The 19,232-nt window shown below is 42.5% G+C and overlaps 1 protein-coding gene across 1 annotated transcript in view; it reads right to left on the reverse strand.

The window, feature by feature from the left end:
* Positions 1-591: 591 nt before the first annotated feature.
* Positions 592-19,232, reverse strand: part of LOC109923614 (DENN domain-containing protein 2A-like) — a 51,291-nt gene continuing 32,650 nt past the window's right edge. Inside the window, exons 13-14 of the mRNA XM_048607768.1 lie at positions 18,322-18,470; positions 592-820 (exon numbers count right to left, since the gene is read on the reverse strand). Coding sequence (XP_048463725.1) covers positions 607-820; positions 18,322-18,470 — 363 coding nt within the window. The 3' untranslated portion in view covers positions 592-606. The remainder of the gene's footprint in view (positions 821-18,321; positions 18,471-19,232) is intronic.

Raw genomic sequence — 19,232 nt, forward strand, 5'->3', positions numbered from 1 at the left:
GGTTAAGAGTGTTATGGTTAGGAAGTTGGAGAAAAGCACCGATGCAATGATGCAGACTTGTTTGACCCTTGTTTGCACCCGTATGGAGTCTGTGCTGGATCTGTCAGTGAGGATCATGGGTTGCATGCCATTGTGCAGGAGGTAGAGAATAGTGATGAATTTCTGCAGGTAGCCAAATCTGAGAAGGATGTTCTATTGTCCCTCCAAGATATAAGCACTGAAGGCTTTTGTGAGGTCGAAGAAAGCAATGTATGGAGGTTGGTGCTGCCGTCTGCACATTTTTTTGAATCTGTCTCACTATTAATGCAGTGGGAAAGAGCAAAACCAGCAGTGGGGATATAAGTAGCAGAGAGGCAGCAAAAATGCATCAGGGTAGTAGCAGGAAAGACTGGTCTAACCAGAGCATTATAGAAGTTAGCTTCTTCTGCCATGTTTTCTACTCTTTTGACTCGGTAATACAGTATTCTTTTTGGGTTTGTTTATTGCTGTTACATACTAGTTGAACATTCAAGTGAGAGTTTGCTAAAACTCCTAGTTCTCGTTCACTGTCTTCTTCAATTATGTATACACCATCTCTCAAATACACATATTGCCCATTTTTCATTCCTATGTATTTTCAGTCAATGTATCAACACTCTTTACCTCTTCAAGTGGCAGATCCCTCAGCTTGGGCAAGGAGCTGGAGAGAAGTCCTATCAGAAATGGAGTGGGAGAGCAGGCTATGTCAATCATGGATGGAGGTAGTACAGGGATGTAAGTGTGCTGCCAGGCAAAAGGATACAAAAGTGCCATCACTGCATGGCAACACTTGGATAAGGTACTGCAAGAAAGAGAACACACCAGTTAGAAACTGCATTCAATAGTACGAGGCCACACAAATAACTGGTTTTTAAATACAATTTCATCCTCAAATCTGATGAACACAAAACCTGAATTCCAGAAAAACTCCCATCGGGCCAAATCTTCTGATCTTGGAATTGGCTGCTTGGAGGTAGGAAGGGCACTTGATTAGGCAGCTATGATCAAAAGTAAACCCTGGCACCTTTTTGCTTCCACCAGAATTAAGCGCTGGGTGGGAAGACCCATGGTTGTTCTTCCTGCCCTGCTGCTAATTGGGGTCCTTAATTGGACAATTAAAGAGCACTCAGGGTCTTAACCCATCATCATCACTGTCAGCGTTAGAGGGTCAGCATTTGGGTTGGGGGTGCTGATGTGGCTGACATCATCAAACAGAGGTGAATTGGAGCCTGATCAAGTGTCTGGACATTCTGCAGTTGGCCAGGGTGCTGCAGAGAGGCACTCCCTGCATTTGTTTCTGACTCACTCCCCTTGTGAGCCCCAACCCAACAGTCCACCACCAATTTCCCTTTTCTTTGTTCTGCATCCAAAGTGATCCTGTGACACCTTCCTAGAAGGGGCAACATGGATCTCTCGCTGGATCTTCAACCAGCAAGAGCTGACTGATGATACAACAATATTGTTGCCCCTTATTTGAGTTGTACTGTTGTTTGTGTAGGATTGAAAATTATTGCAAAATATATCTTTTGACCTTACTGTAAATATCCACTTATAGTCATGGTAATTAATTTCACAGTTAATAAACTTCTGTAGATCTTATAGTGTAAAGACAATATTACTAAAAACTTAATAAAAGCAAAGAAACTACTGAAAATGTCGGTTAACCCGAAATACAATATCCAGCAATGTAGAGATTCTTCCAATGAATTATTCTTTCACCTCTGCTTTCAAATCCAGCAGGCCAGTGGGTCAAAGTCATGCACCTGCTGGTTATAACAAAACATTGAGTGAGTTTGGGTTGTCTCAGCTCAATTCCCAATGGTTCTGGATGTCATATTTATCATGAGTTAATACAAGACTCAGAGATCATAGGATGGCTCGTGTGAAAAGGTCAAAAATGTCTCACTGGTACAATGAGGGATATTTGTGTTTGCGAAGCATTATTTGAGTGAGGTACAGAGAAATCCAATAGCATATAACCATGGTTATATTGTAGTTGGTGTTCATACGGAGTATCTGAAAGCAAATGTATTCTATTCTTGGCACTAATATGTATCAATTTAATAAGCAGAAAAATATGCTCAAAATGACTCAGAAAATGTGTTGACATAAGCAATAAATTGTTATTCGAGTCATAATGAATTCAAGATTCAGGTTTTTGTAATCTTGGAAAAATATTTTACAGTGAGATGCATGAAAAATATCAAAGTTTTTTTTATGTTTCAATATCTTGATTACGCAATAGCTTGAATAGTAAAATCAAATATGTTGCAGTCAGTATAATGCTATTCTATCTCCCACTATTTATGACGTTAAACCTTCAAACTGTCATTGTCCTGCAACTGAGTAGACAGTGGCGCCAAGCAGATGTGGAGTAGTCTCCTCTGACCTTTAGCAATCTCTATATTGGAGAGAATTCTGTGTTTTCCACCCCCCCACCTCTTTTATTGTCTTTCAATGAAATGCGTCATTAGAAGTGGGCAAGATTCCCAGTGAAAGACTGAGTTAAATGTGGTGTTTATACGACAAGACTTCAGGATGATGGACAGCCAGAGTATTGGAACAGCTGCTTCCAATTAGATTCTGGAACATCAGAAGTTGTGAAGAGTGAACAGGATTTGGCAGAACAAGACTCCTTCACCTCTCTCTGAGCTCAATCAGCCTGCCTCTTACAAAGGAATTTAAACAGAAAGGTGTGGGACATATATCAGCTCTGCTTAAAGTAGTAGTCCCTCCCTCAGAATCTGTAGATTTAGTGTGATGGTGGGGGGAGTCCCTCACAATGTGTTTATTGAGTGTGAAAATTACAGAGTTTTCGGAGTTTTATGCTTCAATGGGTGGATAAGAAGGGCAGCTGATTTCAGACAATGTGACAATGGGATAGCCACTACTCTCAGTCTGCAACGTTTTATGTATTTTTCTTTTCCAAATCATTCTTATTTGTATCAGTTGCAATTGTTTGTTTTTATTTATTGAATTATTCACTTCATCTTTCTTTTAGTGGGTTGTGCTCTTCGATGCTACATCAAACTCCCTGATGTGTCCTGTTTCCAGTCGTCTACCATTAGAAACTGCATTGAGACAGAATGGGGTTCATACAACAGAGCCTATGGGTTCACTTGTTAATTTGTCCCCCCATCCAATTGTATTGAAGCACCACATTTGAGCAGAAAATCTTTGCACACTCTTGTCCAAGCATTTTGTGTTGAAGCTTTGGAAGTCAGCACCACTTTGGACAAGGAGTTTAAACATCAGGCCGCTACAGCTTGGAGGCACGGACACAAATCTAAGTGCTGCAAAAACTAAGCAAACCTTATTTTGTAAGAAATCTTCATATCCCTATACAGAAGTAATTATCAATATATTATCAAAGGTAATTCAAAAGGCTGGGACTCATCTCTAGAAAACACTGAGGGGTGACATAGTAAAACTATAGGGGTTCAATATGTGTTCCAATGTGTTTCCAATTGGGTTCAATAATAACAGGCTGCAATCACTAATGGATGCAATAAGGATTCTAGGAAAGATTCTTTAAGGAAGAATTAAGATGTGGAACTCACTATCACATGGAGTGCAGGAGAGAAATTGATTAATTGAAAGAGAATCCATGTAGGTATTTTATGGAGAGAAATAAAATGTCCAGGTTGATAGGACAAGGTGGAAGGAAGCACGTGTGGAGCATAACGAGCTGTTTAAAACCCTTTTCCACTAACCAGCTTACTTCTCTGTTGTAGAACATAGAACATAGAACATAGAACATTACAGCGCAGTACAGGCCCTTCGGCCCTTGATGTTACGCCGACCTGTGAAACCAATCTGAAGCCCATCTAACCTACACTATTCCATTATCATCCATATGTTTATCCAATGACCATTTAAATGCCCTTTAAGTTGGCGAGTCAACTATTTTTGCAGGCAAGGCATTCCACGCCCTTACTACTCTCTGAGTAAAGAACCTACCTCTGACATCTGTCCTATATCTATCACCCCTCAATTTAAAGCTATGGCCCCTCGTGCTAGCCATCACCATCCGAGGAAAAAGGCTCCCACTGTCCACCCTATCTAATCCTCTAATCATCTTGTATGTCTCTATTAACCTTCTTCTCTCCAATGAAAACAGCCTCAAGTCCCTCAGCCTTTCCTCATAAGACCTTCCCTCCATACCAGGCAACATCCTGGTAAATCTCCTCTGCACCCTTTCCAATGCTTCCACATCCTTCCTATAATGCGGTGACCAGAACTGTACTCAATACTCCAAGTGCGGCCGCACCAGAGTTTTGTACAGCTGCAACATGACCTCATGGCTCCGAAACTCAATCCCTCTACCAATAAAACCTAACATACTGTACGCCTTCTTAACAACGCTATCAACCTGGGTGGCAACTTTCAGTGATCTATGCACATGAACACCGAGATCTTTCTGCGCATCCACACTACCAAGAATCTTACCATTAGCCCAGTACTCTGTATTCCGGTTACTCTTCCAAAGTGAATCACCTCACACTTTTCCGCATTAAACTCCATTTGCCACCTCTCAGCCCAGCTCTGCAGCTTATCTATGTCCCTCTGTAACCTGCAACATCCTTCCGCACTATCCACAACTCCACCAACTTTGGTGTCATCCGCAAATTTACTAACCCATCCTTCTACGCCCTCATCCAGGTCATTTATAAAAATGACAAACAGCAGTGGCCCCAAAACAGATCCTTGAGGTACACCACTAGTAACTGAACTCCAGGATGAACATTTCCCATCAACCACCACCCTCTGTCTTCTTACAGCTAGCCAATTTCTGATCCAAACCGCTAAATCACCCTCAATCCCATGCCTCCGTATTTTCTGCAATAGCCTACCATGGGGAACCTTATCAAACGCTTTACTGAAATCCATATACACCACATCAACCACTTTACCCTCATCCACCTGTTTGGTCACCTTCTCAAAGAACTCAATAAGGTTTGTGAGGCACGTCCTACCCTTCACAAAACTGTGTTGACTATCCCTAATCAAATTATTCCTTTCTACATGATTATAAATCCTATCTCTTATAATCCTTTCCAACACTTTACCCACAACCGAAGTAAGGCTCACTGATCTATAATTACCAGGGTTGTCTCTACTCCCCTTCTTGAACAAGGGGACAACATTTGCTAGTCTCCAGTCTTCTGGCACTATTCCTGAAGACAATGATGACATAAAGATCAAAGCCAAAGGCTCTGCAATCTCCTCTCTAGCTTCCCAGAGAATCCTAGGATAAATCCCATCCAGCCCAGGGGACTTATCTATTTTCACACCTTCCAGAATTGCTAACACCTCCTCCTTATGAACCTCAATCCCGTCTAGTCTAATAGACCGTATCTCAGTATTCTCTTCGACTACATTGTTTTTTTCCTGTGTGAATACTGACGAAAAATATTCATTTAGCACCTCTCCTATCTCTTCGGACTCCACGCACAACTTCCCACTACTATCTTGACCGGCCCCAATCTTACTCTAGTCATTCTTTTATTCCTGACATACCTATAGAAAGCTTTAGGGTTTTCCTTGATCCTACCTGCTAAAGACTTCTCATGTCCCCTCCTGGCTCTTCTTAGCTCTCTCTTTAGGTCCTTCCTGGCTAACTTGTAACTCTCAAGCGCCCTAACTGAGCCTTCACGCCTCATCTCCACAGAAGCCTCCTTCTTCCTCTTGACAAGAGATTCAACTTCTTTAGTAAACCACGGTTCCCTCGCTCGACCACTTCCTCCCTGCCTGACAGGTACATATTTCTCAAGGACACGCAGTAGCTGTTCCTTGAACAAGCTCCACATTTCAATTGTAAACACTTTGTACTTCAATATGAGTCATACTTCTGTCATTTAGTTTATTCTGAGAACGTGATTCTATTTCACACTTGATTCCATTTTCAGTTTTTGTTTTATGTTCTATTCTCCAACATGCATCCTCTTTAAAGACGCAGAAGATCATTTTTGCAGATGTTTCAGGAAGGAAAACAACAGCACACTATCACATTTGAAAGAAAAATCTCCCAATCACTGTCAGTCATTGAGGGGTTGTCTTTTTAAGACAGGGGCGGGGTGAACTTTTTTTTACACAGAAGGTTGTTTGACTTTGGAACTCTGTGTCAGAAGGCAGTGGAGATGGGTCAATCAATATTTTTAAGGTGGAGGTGGATCGATTCCACTGTCTAGCAAGAATCTAAGATGGTAAATGGGGACATGAAATTTGAAACACAAACAGATTGCTTATGATTTTCTTGAATGGCGGATCAGGCTCAAGGAGCCAACTGCTCCTAATGTGTACATGTGTATTTCTCCACAGCCAGCTCTGACTTCCAGATTAGGCAAAAGGAGAGTCCAAGTCTGCTGGTCATTAGTGTGTACTGATAATGTGACAGAAGTTTGACATCTGAGCTCTGCTGAGTCTGCCAACTTTAGTCGGGGATGTTGCAATGGGATTCAGTGCTGCACAGGAATCTTCTGGAGACTAGTCAGGGATCTCAGCTACCAGCCGAAGAGCTAGCTAGCGCTCCATATTGCCTCTTTCCAAGAATGCATGGTGTATCTTGTTCAACTCAGACACTTTATAGACCAGCACGATCTAGGATTGTTGCTGGATCCCAGGCCACATTGATGCTGGAAGTGGTGTGGAGCAGGATGGCCAGCTTCAGGGACAGTGGTGTGACTTTCAGTGGGCTCTAGCTTCCCAATGCTTGGTCTCTTACTGAGGTACCAAGTGTCTGACAAATGGGATCCCGAACCACAGGAGCTTGCAAGCAACCCTGAAGGAAGGGAAGAGGTCCCAAACTGTCATCCTCTCACCTATTTAAATGACCCCATCTCCAGGCACCAAACAAGCCAAAGTAGGCAGCACAGACTTCAATCCAGAGATGTAAATATAATGCATCCACTTAAAAGCTAATAATAATGAACACTTGGAAATGAACATGTGCTTGCACGATAATGCAACTAGAATTAATTCTCAGTTGAGCCCATTAATGAGTCTACGTTGAGTTTCATTTCAACTTTAAATCTGGAAGCAATGTGACAGATTTGAAGACCTCTCATTGAGACTCAAATCATATGTCTCTTCGTGGTCTTTACTAATTGTAGGCTTTAGCAGAGCTGTATTTGAGTATAAAAGGCTATCTTCCCTTATTCATTGTCTATATCCTAAATGTAATTTCCAGAGGGAGTGTTCGATAGTGGTAGTATTTGCACTGTTTCATTTTGAATGGATAATCAACTAAAATGAAACAACAAATTGGAAAGCTTAATTATTTGTTTGATGACTCCTTCCGCTTTGGAGAAAAAATTGGATTTGAAGACTGTTAGCAGCAATGAGTTTGTTTCTCTCAGTTCTTTACACTTCGCTACTTAGTATCTGTGTCCTGAAAGCACTGATAAATGTATCTGCATCCGCACCATCACCAACTTAGAGTTCACCCTCCTCCAACCTACTGGCAACATGCCTTTAACTTGATCTTTCCCCTAATGACTTGAAATGTTTTTTTAAAAAGCAAACAGACTACTTTACATTGACCTGAATTCAGAAGCAAAAACATTCTCATATAAATTGGCACCTGACCTTCCTCCATCGACAGCATCTTGTACAAATGATTTCCAATGTCAGTTTCAGATCTCATAGGCTACAACAAGATTCTTTCAGCATCACCCTTTTTGGAGTAAAATAAAACCCAATTGAAATGAACCCAACTGGACAGCAAGTTCTCTCTGGATCCCTGATGAGGTTTCCATAGCGATGTAACAAAAAAAACAGATACAACAGCATTCCTTCCAGACTTTCTAAGAACTAAAATGAGGCTGGAATGTCTGACACGTCAATGATTATCACACAAAGCAATACAACTGACAATCAGAGTTTTAAAGGGTCTTGAGCTTAAAAGGAATTTGTGATATATTCAATTTTAAAGAAGTTTAGAAAAAACAATTAGGAATAAATTTTCAAATGAAACTTATTTTCTCTGAAGTTCTTTAAATGGTTAAAACACAATTTATCTTCATGTTTTAACACAAATCTCTATCCACAAATATTTAAGATAGATTTTTTTTAAAAAATTGTGTATTCACATTACAATTCTAAATAAGGACACTGTAAAACCCTGGGCAGGCAACGGGCATGACAGACGAGCCCTTTAAAATCAGTCAACAACAGCATTTGAATTCAAAAATGAATTTCAAACTGAAATATAGGGCAGAATTTTCCCAGAACTGAATGACGTGGGAAATAGGTAGTTTGGAAAATAAGGCAAGAAAGGAAAAGTTTGTATCTCAATGATCAGATAAAACATTTGATTTCCTCATAAGGTTTCAACATGCTTGAGAGGTGGGGAATCTATTTGCATGTATTAACATCTCAGTATTACCTAACCTTGCCTCATTTACATCTCGTTTGCTTTATTCCCCAGGTAGAGAAGAGAATCTGGGTGGTGCCAAATCCCAGCCTGAAAGTCAGTGCGCTTACCTGGCAGCTGTAGCTTGCCAATGTTTTCAATGGTCACCCATCCTGTTCAACATTCCCCTACACCTCACGGCACACTCCATGGGCAGCAACCACCTGCCCCCTTTGTCCACAGAGGCTGGCCCCAGCACAGCACAGCCACCAGCCCAAACGGATTATCATGGCACATCCCAGACTCACTTGTGATACATTTTCGGCACTTCGATACTGCACATTGTAGCTCATTGACACCTCACATTACAATGCTGATACCAGGCACTTTGTGTGCTGGGACAGAGTGCATCTCTGGGCTCCCACTATCACGCCTTGCCTTGCTTTTAAGCACAGACAGAGAGCCAGGCAGCCTGTCATGTTTGTCTACAATGATTAGTCAAGGGGGGTAGACATTTGTTGTGTGGCACTGTGTTCCATCAATGTCACACCTACACCATGCGCCAGCAATAAAAATTCAATAAAAATGAAAAAATTACAGCTAGCTCGCATGGAATGGGTGGTGGAGGTTTTCTTTTTCTATTTGAAGCAGCAGGCTCCACTTGTGAGTGATGTAGGCCCTTCATAGAACATACCTAACCAGGTGCTTTCACAGTAGCCACTAAATATATCTATTATGACAAAATTCTGTATGTGTACATCATGCAGTGATTACAAATACTTGACCATGGATTGATCATTACAAATTAATCTTAGTAATCCCTGAGAAGCAGAAGTAATCACAAGTGACCTACAAAGTGTTAACTGTGGTTCACAATTCATGTCTCACAGGCCGCACAAGGAGCTAATCTCCTCATATAGTTTGCAACATGTTGTTATGTACAATGAGAGGTAGTAAGAACTACATTGCTGGAGTCTGAGATAACACAGTGTGGAGCTGGAGGAACACAGCAGGCCAGGCAGCATCAGAGGACCAGGAAAGCTGATGTTTCTGAAAATTTCTGAAAAATTCTGAAGAAGGGTCCCGACCCGAAATGTCAGCTTTCCTGCTCCTCTGGTGCTGCCTAGCCTGCTGTGTTCCTCCAGCACTACACTGTGTTATCTTGTTATGTACAATGTTGCCTTCCTTGGATTCATCCATCTCGTGGGTGAGGGAGATGGTGTCAGTGTAAACGTGGTAGGATCAAACTCCCACTGTACATGTGTGCTTTGGCTTGTGCAACATATGTTTGAATAAGGTGTATTATTTAAAGATCCATGTAGAGACATCCGACTGCGCCCCCTTGTCAGAAGATTCCATGCCTCAGTGTATGAAGGACAATGGTAAACTATCACTTGTGTATGCCGTGACTGCTGAGGGTTATGATACTAAGGAGCTGCTTTGTTTCAGATATTCCCCATGCAGGCTCATTGGAGTGGCACCAGTGCAGCCAGGCCTAGTCGCTGTTATCCTCTCTGTGGCCCCAACGGATGGCCATAGACACTAATGAGTAACATATGCATCTACAAACCCAGGACTAGCAGAAAACTCCAGCAGATTCTCAGCAGCCTCCAAATGCAGGGTTTGCAGCAAAAGGTCCCCTCAGGATGCACAGAAAATGCAGGAGGCCCACAGACTTTCATCTTACCAGCAGGCACCAAGAAATGTGGGAGATGCACTGGCCTGCAGGTGAGACTGAAACAATGTGGTTTCAAATTCCCCTCCCCAGCATACTCCAGGTAAATTTCCAAGCCATTGAGAACAAAATGGATGAATGTAAAGCTAGATTATCCTTTCAACGGGAACTGAGAGACTGCTGTGTGCTCTGTTTTACGGAGGTATGGCTCACTCCTGCTACACCTAACTGTGCCTTACAACCTTAAGGTTTCTCTATACATTGTATGGACTGCATGGTGTCCCTGGGCAAGGCAAAGGCAGTGGGGTCTGCCTCCTAATCAAAACCTCCTGGTGCTGAGACATGGTGATCCTGGTGAGTTACTGCTCCGCTGACCCACAATATCTAACAGTGAAGTGCCGAGCCTAGAAGTGATGAGTGCTCTGGATGAAATTTACATCGCTACAAATAGACTTGAGATGGATATCCTGAGGCCTCATTCATCGTAGGCAGTGACTTCAACCAGGCCAACCTCAAGAGTGTACCAAAATATCATTAAATACTAGAGGACTGAACATCCTTGACCATTGTTACACAATCATCAAATATGCCTACTGCTCCATACCCCGTCCGCACTTTGGAAAAATCAGATCACAACGCTGTGTTCCTCCTCCTGGCTTACAAGCAGAAATTGAAATGTGAGGACCCAGTACAGAAAGTAGTACAATACTAGTCTAAGGTAACGGACGAACTTCTACGGGAATGCTTGGAACTGTTGGACTGGTCCACATTCAAGAACTCAGTGGCTAACTGAAATGAGTATGTCACTGCCGTTACAGACTTCATTAGCAGGTGTGTATAAGGCTGCATGCCAAAGAAGTCAATCTGAATGTTCCCCAACTGGAAACCATGGATGAACTGGGAATCCATTGTCTACTGAAGTCCAGGTGTGTGGTGTTCAAGCCAGATGATCCTAATCTTTACAAGAAATCCAGATACGACCTCCGTAAGGCCACTGGAGATGCCAAGAGGCAATGCCGGACTAAGCTAGAGACCCAAACTAACCATACAGACACCCGCCATTTGTAGCAAAGCCTATATGACATAAGGGGCTATAAAGAGAAGCAGAACAGAATAGTGCACAAAAATACATGCCTCTCTGATGCACTCAATGCTTTTTATGCATGTTTCAAACAGATAATCAGTGAAACGATGTCACTGGCCCCGACAGCCTCGGGTGCACCTGCACCCACAGTCACTGCCGCAGATGTCAGATCGGCCTTCTTGAGGGTCAACCCACAGTATTTGACTAGCCCAGATGGAGTTCCCAGCCATGCACTCAGATCCTGCACATACCAGCTGGCGGGAGTATTCACTGACATCTTTAACCTCTCCTTACTACAATCTGAAGTCCCCACCTACTTCAAGAAGACCACCATTGTCCCGGTACCAAAAACAAAACTCATGCAGCGTGCCTCAAATGACAACTTCCGGTGGCTCTGACCTCCATAATTATGAAGTGCTTCGAGTGGTTAGTATGGTTCATATCAACTCCTGCGTCCCAGACTGCCCTCATCCCTTGCAATTTGTCTACTGTCAAAACAGGTCCATGGCAGACACCATCTCCTTGGCCCTACATTTATTGCTGGAACATCTGGATAACAGGGATACCTACTTCAGGCTCTGACTTCTTGACTGCAGCACTACCTTCAACACCATAATTCCAATTAAACTAATCTCCAAACTCTGAGACCTGAGTCTGTGCTCCACCCTCTGCAACTGGATTCTTGACTTCCTGACCCACAGACTGCTATCAATGAGAATCTGCAACAACACCTCCTCCACAACAATCCTCAACATCTGCACCCCACAAGGCTGCATACTCAGTCCCCTACTATACTCCCTGTACACTCATGACTGTGTGCCCAATTTCATCCTACTCCATCTACAACTTCACTGATGACATGACCGTTGTAGGCTGGATCTCAAACAATGATGAGACAGAATACAGGAAAAAGATAGAGTGCTTGGTGGCATGGTGTAAAAATAACCATATCTCCCTTAATGTCAGCAGAATGAAGGAGCTGGTCACTGACTTCAGGAAGCAGAGTGGAGGGCACGCCCCTGTCTGCATCAATGGCACTGAGGTGGAGATAGTCGAGACCGTCAAGTTCCTAGGAGTGATGATCGCCAACAATCTGTCCTGGACCACCCACGTCGATGTGACAGTCAAGAAAACACAACAATGCCTCTACTTCCTCAGGAGGCTAAGGAAATTTGGCATATCCATAAAGACTATTACTAATTTTTATAGATGCACCAGAGAAAGCATTCTATCTGGATGCATCACAGCTTGGTATAGCAACTGCTGTGTCCCAGACTATAAGAAACTACAGAGAATTGTGAACACAGACCAGTCTATCACACTAGCCAGCCTTCCATCCATCAACTCTGTTTATACTTCTCGCTGCCTCAGAAAGGCAGCCACCATAATCAAACACCCTTCCCACTCTTCTCTTCCAACCTCTTCCATTGGGCAGAAGATACAAAAGCTTAAACACACAAACCAACAGGTTCAAGAATTGCTTCTTCCCCACTGTTATCAGACTTCCGAATGGACCTCTCACATTTTAAATTTAATTTTGACCTTGCTCTTTGTGCACCTTCTCTGCAGCCGTAACATTGTATTCTTCACTATGTTCTTTACCCTAATGCACTTTTGTATGGTATGATCTGCCTGTATTGCATGCAAAACAAAACTTTTCACTGTGCCAAGGTACATGTGACAATAATAAATCAAGTCAAATTAAATTAAAAAAATCTTCAATTGAATGTTGTCCAGATGAGCAAGGCCCACTCCTGTATCACAATGACAGAAATGAATCATCTGCTAAAGCATTGGAAGTTCAGGGCACTATAGACTATATAGCACGGAGAGTGCCTTATCATAATGCAACTAACTTCATTAATAAGGACGTGTCACACTAGATCAATGTCCAATTCATCTGTGATCACCACAACCACATTTTAGAAGTCTGCAACACGCATTCTGGAAGCTTTCATGTTTCAGACATCCTTAATAACTCTTAGGTTCCTGTTTCATTACAATGGCTGCATGCTTTACAAGGATGGCTGAATATGGCTGATGATTCTGTAATACAACCACATGAGGTCAAACATGGATGCAATGCAACACAATCTTCCACTGGGACCCACTTTCATGGGGCTGATTACAAGCCTCCTGACGATGAGGTTCCCATGCTTGGACAAGGCTGTAGTTTTTTTGCTGTACCCTACAGACAAAAGACTGCATACCCTCTGCATGCTACGCTCTGGCCAAAATGAACAGACAAAGCAGGGAATGTGATGGACAATGAGGAGCTGTGAAGGTGGGGGCATTCTTCCAAGCAAGAAGATGAGGATGTTTATCAGGAGGGACATCACTTTCACTATGATAGGGCACAACAAGCCAGAGAGAATTTATTTGACACCTGCTCCCAATGGAAGAGAGTTGAGTGAAGTCACCAATCATTGACTGTAAATGAGTCAATGCTGGAAGGGCATGCAGCTCTTTTTTATTTGCAACTGCAAGTGCAGCTTTTCGGTTTGTTCTTTCTTTGCTTTTCCTGCTGCATCATAAAAGTTAAGGGCACAAACTGTTGGAAAGCTTCACAACAGGAATGAGATCAAGGTCCTTCGTCCCCTTATCTCCTTGTCATTGATGCTGACCACCAGTGCATACAGCAATGGAGAATGGATCTTTTTGTCTCTTTGACAGGCAAACGAGTATTCCACTGGACTTGGCTCTCCATGGCAGCTGCCAACATGTCAGCAACAGCCAGACTGATGCATGCCAGAGGCAGCACGGTGCAGATGGCACAAGTGAACTCCTCCAATCTTTGATCCAATCTGACAAACCTGCCTTCTGCTTTCTTCCACTGAGGGATCAATGTCTTCTTCCTCGGAGGCAGCGAGGAGGAGCTGGAAGGCAGAGGGACTGGGTGAAGGAATTATGCCTCTGGGGGGATAGCAGATGAACAGTGGCCACTCCACCACCGGCTTGATTCTCTTTGCTCTGTCGTGCTACTGTCGACCATTTTCATCTTAATTAAGACAAAAGGAGGGACTCCCAGAGAAGAAAACAACTAGTATAGTGTTAGTCCTAATGGAACAAAAACAGGAGTTTCTGGAAAAGCTCAGCAGGTCTGGCAGCATCTGTGAAGAAAAAATCAAAGTTAACGTTTTGGGTCCAGTGACCCTTCCTCAGAACTGCACCGGACCCGAAATATTAACTCTGATTTTTTTCTTCACAGATGCTGCCAGATCTGCTGAGCTTTTCCAGCAACTTCTGTTTTTGTTCCTGATTTACAGCATCTGCAGTTCTTCTGGTTTTTATTTAGTGCTGATGGAAATGGGGGAAAGATGGTAAAGTCTCAAAAAATGACTAGGAAGTGCAGAGGGCAGGAAGGGTTAGTAGTTTGGGGGATGGGGTAGGTGACAGCCATTGAGAGACAATGCCACATGCAATCATGAGAATGTCAGACCACGAGCTTTGGTAGGTGATGATTGCTGTAGCGAAGTTAGAGTGAACGTGAGGAGAGAAGATATTGGCACTTAACCCTGCAGAGCACTACTGAGAGTTCCTCTACACTGAGGAAACAGACCCAACTCTGGTGCAATGTCAGACCAGTCTGGCTGGGTCTGACACCATGATCTCCTGCAGACCTGAGGAAAGCCCTCCTCTCCACCACCCCATTCAACAGCATATCCAGGTCCCTGTCTATGAACCAGCCTGCCAATTTGCTTCTGTCTGCCATATCTCTTGGAACATTAAAGGGCTATTCTTGGTTTGCAGTGTTTGACCTGGTGCACAGCTGAGCAAATGTGGAGGATCTTGGCATTGGAGAGCACTAGTGTATACTTAATGAAGTTAGCGCCATAGAATTGCACTGGAAAACTGGCTAGAGCTCAGAGGAAGAATCTTCCATGAAATTCCCTGCAATTGACACACTGCCAGATTTTGGAAAAATTCTGTCCGAAGAATCTACTGAATGTAAACGATAGAAAAACAAAATGTTTCCAAACAACCTGCTTCAGGCCCTTCATTCTTCTTGGCATTTAGATGAAATAAATTGTTCATTGGGACTCAGTGAAAATCTTACCTTTGCTGCACTATATCTCCCTTTGAAGTTGGGAGATAGATTGTTGGTGGTCCTGGATGCAGTGCTGTCTCTAAACATTAGTGCTCTTTGCTGTCACATGCAATGTAACTGCTTGGCACTTCCATCATAGGTTCTATGCAGACACTAGGATTTTACCGCATCTAATGAGTTACTGAGGATACTTTGGTCCCTTTGTTTCTCTTTTTGCAAGAACGTAACCAACTACAACTGGAAACAATCAGTATAAAATCTACATTTCCTGCTTCCTTATAGAAGAGAAAGCATTGGAGCTCTGAGAGAGAAGTATCACCAGGAACCAGAGACTAGGTTGTGAAAAGGCAAATATCAGTGTTAGATTTGGATGATGTTCTGCTGTTCCTATTCTATCATACCTGGTAATATCTACCAATAAACTAGGAACATAAAAATCACAAAACCCTTGTCATTGAACTTTGCTCCTTAACAACCCAATCTAACCTTCTTTCCCTCTTCTAGTTGCATCTGACAAAGCAGAGGAGGGAAGCAAACCTGGTTCCTTCAGGTCTTTCCCAGCGCTCCATAATACCGCTGTCCATCCTTCCCTCAGTCTCTAGCCCAGAAATATCCAGCCAGAAACATAGGGTGATGCAGTGCATCCAAAAGGGAAGGAGTAGCAATGGATGAATCATGAGGATCAAGAGATGTTAACTTTAAGGAGAAGAACGTAGAAATCCAAATTTCATGGATCCTCAGCCTTAAAATAAAAAACGCTATAACACAAAGCATATGTTATAGGCCAGTTGGAGAAATCCACTCCCTACATTTGTGGTACCCCTGATGAATTACTTTGGAGCAGTGCAGTTCACCTTAGTGCCTTTAGCAACATCAGAGGCAATTGCAGGAAGTGCTCATGTTGTCCAAAAGATCATAAGATATAGGGACAGAATTAGGCCACTTGGCCCATTCACCATTCGATCATAGCTGATAAATTTCCCAAACCCATTCTCCTCCCTTCTCCCTGTAACCTTTGATTCCCTTATTAATCAAGAACATTTCTATCTCTGTCTTAAAGAAACTCACTGACTTGGCCTCCACAGCTTCCTATGGCAATTAGCTGCACAGATTCACCACCCTCTGGCTGAAGAAATTCCTCTTCATCAGTTCTAAAGGGCTGTTCCTTCATTGAAGCTGTGCCCTTGGGTCATAGTCTCTCCTACTCGTGGAAAATCTTCTCTATGTCCATTCTATCCAAGCCTATCAGTATTCTGTAAGTTTCAATCAGATCCCACCTCATCCTTCTAAACTCCATTGAATGCAGACCCAGTGTCCTCAACCACTCCTCATATGACAAGCCCTTCATCCCAGGATCATCTTGTAAACCTTCTTTGGATTCCCTCCAACGCCAGCACATCCTTCCTTGCAATACCTCCTACTGCTCACAATATTTCATATGCAGTCTGACCACAGCCTTATGTAGGTTCAGCAGTACATCTCTGCTCTTATATTCTAGTCCTCTTGAAATGAACACTAACTTTGCACTCCTAACTGCCAACTGAACCTGCATGTTAATCTTAAGAGAATCCTGAACTAGTCCTCCTAAATCCCTTTGCGTTTCTGATTTCCAAAATATTTCCCCTTTTGGAAAAGAGTCTATGCCTCTACTCTTCCTTCAAAGTGCATAACATCAAACTTTCCCACATTGTATTACATCGGTCACTTCTTTGTCCACTTTCCTAGCCTATCCAAGTCCTTCTGCAGCCACCCTGCTTCCTTAATACTACCTGTCCTTTTACCTATCTTTGTGTCATCTGCAAACTTCTCAACAACGCCCTCAGTTCCTTCATCCAGATTGTTAATGCATAACGTGAATTGTTGTGGTTCCAACACCTACCCCCGCAGAACTCCACTAGTCACCGGTTGACATTGTGAAAAAGACTCCTTTGTGCCTACTTTCTGCCTTCTGCCAGTCAGTAATCCTCTATCCATTCCATATTTTGCCTCTAACACCGTGAGCTCTTATTTAGCAGCTTCCTGTACTGCACCTTATCAAAGACCTTCTGAAAATCCAAATACGTCATGTCCACTGGCTCTGCTTTGTCTAACTTACTTGTTTCCTCCTTAAAGAATTCTAATGGATTTGTCATGCATAACCTCCCCTTCACAAAGCCATGCTGACTCAGCCCTATTTTACCACGCATTTCCAAGTACTCTGCAATCACATCCTTAATAATTAGCTCAAAAATCTTAAAATCTTACCAACAACTGAGCTCAAGCTAACCAGCCTATAATTTCCCCTCTTCTGCCTTCCTCCTTTCTTAAACTGGGGTTTTACTTTAGCTATATTCCTGTCCTCTGGGACCCTCTCTGTCTCCAGCGATGTTCCTGAAAGACCACCACCAATGCCTCCTCAATATTCTCAGCTAGTTCATTCAGAACCGTGAAGATGAGTCCATCTGGTCCAGGTAATCTATCCACCTTCAGACCTTCCAGCACCTTCTCCTCAGTGATGGCCACTATTCTCACCTCTGCCCCCGAATCTCAAAAAATTCTGGTGTGCTTACTGATGATTTCCACCTCGAAGACAATTGCAAAGTACTTGTTCAGTTACTCCACCATTTCTTTGTGCTCCATTGCTACTTCTCCAGCCTCATTTTCCAGTGGTCATAGTCTACTCTTACCTGCCTCTTATATATCTAAAGAATGGAAAGGTCCATTGACAGTCAGTAGTTTATCATGCAGTGCAGATGGTTTCCACAGAAATTAGAAGGGAGGGACCTTCCCTGCTAACCTTTAAGCAATTGATTGAACAAGATTGGTGTTTCACATGAAGAAATAATGTCCAATACTTGTGGTGCAGTAATAACACACAAGGTTGTTCCTCAGAATAGCTGCACATACCAGGCCTCATAAAAGCCTCTTTGAACTCTTAAATTTACTATATACACATAATGGCTAATTTACTACTGCCCCATGTATATCAGATAGTATACATCATAGGTCAATTCTGTATTTAATAGATATGATTTGGGTTTATTTTTAAAATATCATTAGATGATGAAACAGCTGCTGTTGGCAGGTACAGAATCTCCAATTATTCCTCGTCTGTTTTTTGCCCTACTTTATTTCATTGTAAACAGCTAAGACTACTGGTTTACCTGAGTTTATCTGCTGTGAAAATCACCCTCCTTTCTAGCAGAAGAGAAGCAAAGACTTTAGTGAGCTGGCGAACAGTCAGTGACAAAAAGAGACACTCAAAGTCTACATGCTCCAGACGAGAGTCCAGTGGCCTGCAGAGCTGGATTACCTGCAGAAAAGGACAGTTGCCAAATCACTGAATCAGAAACAAAGATACCACCAACTAGACATTTTTGACAGATTGTGCTGATGAAACAGCCAGGAATAATCTTGGTCCAAATCTTAACAATCCGATTTATATAATATTTAACATGTAACATGTCACAGAATATAAGAAAGGGAGGTATGCTCCATAGTATCTCTACAAGTGTGGAAACAGGCCATTTGGCCCAACGTGCTAGAACAGTATTAACAAAATCATTAAGACACAGTTAGATCACTTTGTACAGATTTGATCACCGCATTGAAGAAAAGATTTGATCACATCAGAGCGGGTCTAAAGATGTTGTAGGATTAAGGAATTTTAACTGTAAGGGCAAGTTGGGTTTGTTTTCTTTAAACAGGGCAAGCTGTGGGGGCTAAAAATTGAGTTATATAAAATTATGAAGAACTCAGATAGAGTGGATAGAAAAAGCCTATTTCTCTCAACAGAGAGGTGAATAATAAGATATAATTCAGAGTAATTCATAGAAACATTAGATTAAAGTTGAGGACATTTATTTGCTACCCAGAGGTGGCTAGGGTCTGGAATTCATTGCACGAAAGGGTGGTAACGACTGAGAACCACATTACACTTTTTAAAACAGTGAATATGGACTTGAAGTAGTGCAACCTTCATGGATTCAGCCTAAAAGCTGTCAGGTGACATTTCTCATCTGACAGAGACAGCGTGAGTTGACTTGCCTCCTTCTGTACTGTAAATTTGTGATTC

The sequence above is a fragment of the Rhincodon typus genome, chromosome 18 (assembly GCF_021869965.1).
Source record: "Rhincodon typus isolate 14 chromosome 18, sRhiTyp1.1, whole genome shotgun sequence".
Lineage (NCBI taxonomy): Eukaryota > Metazoa > Chordata > Chondrichthyes > Orectolobiformes > Rhincodontidae > Rhincodon > Rhincodon typus.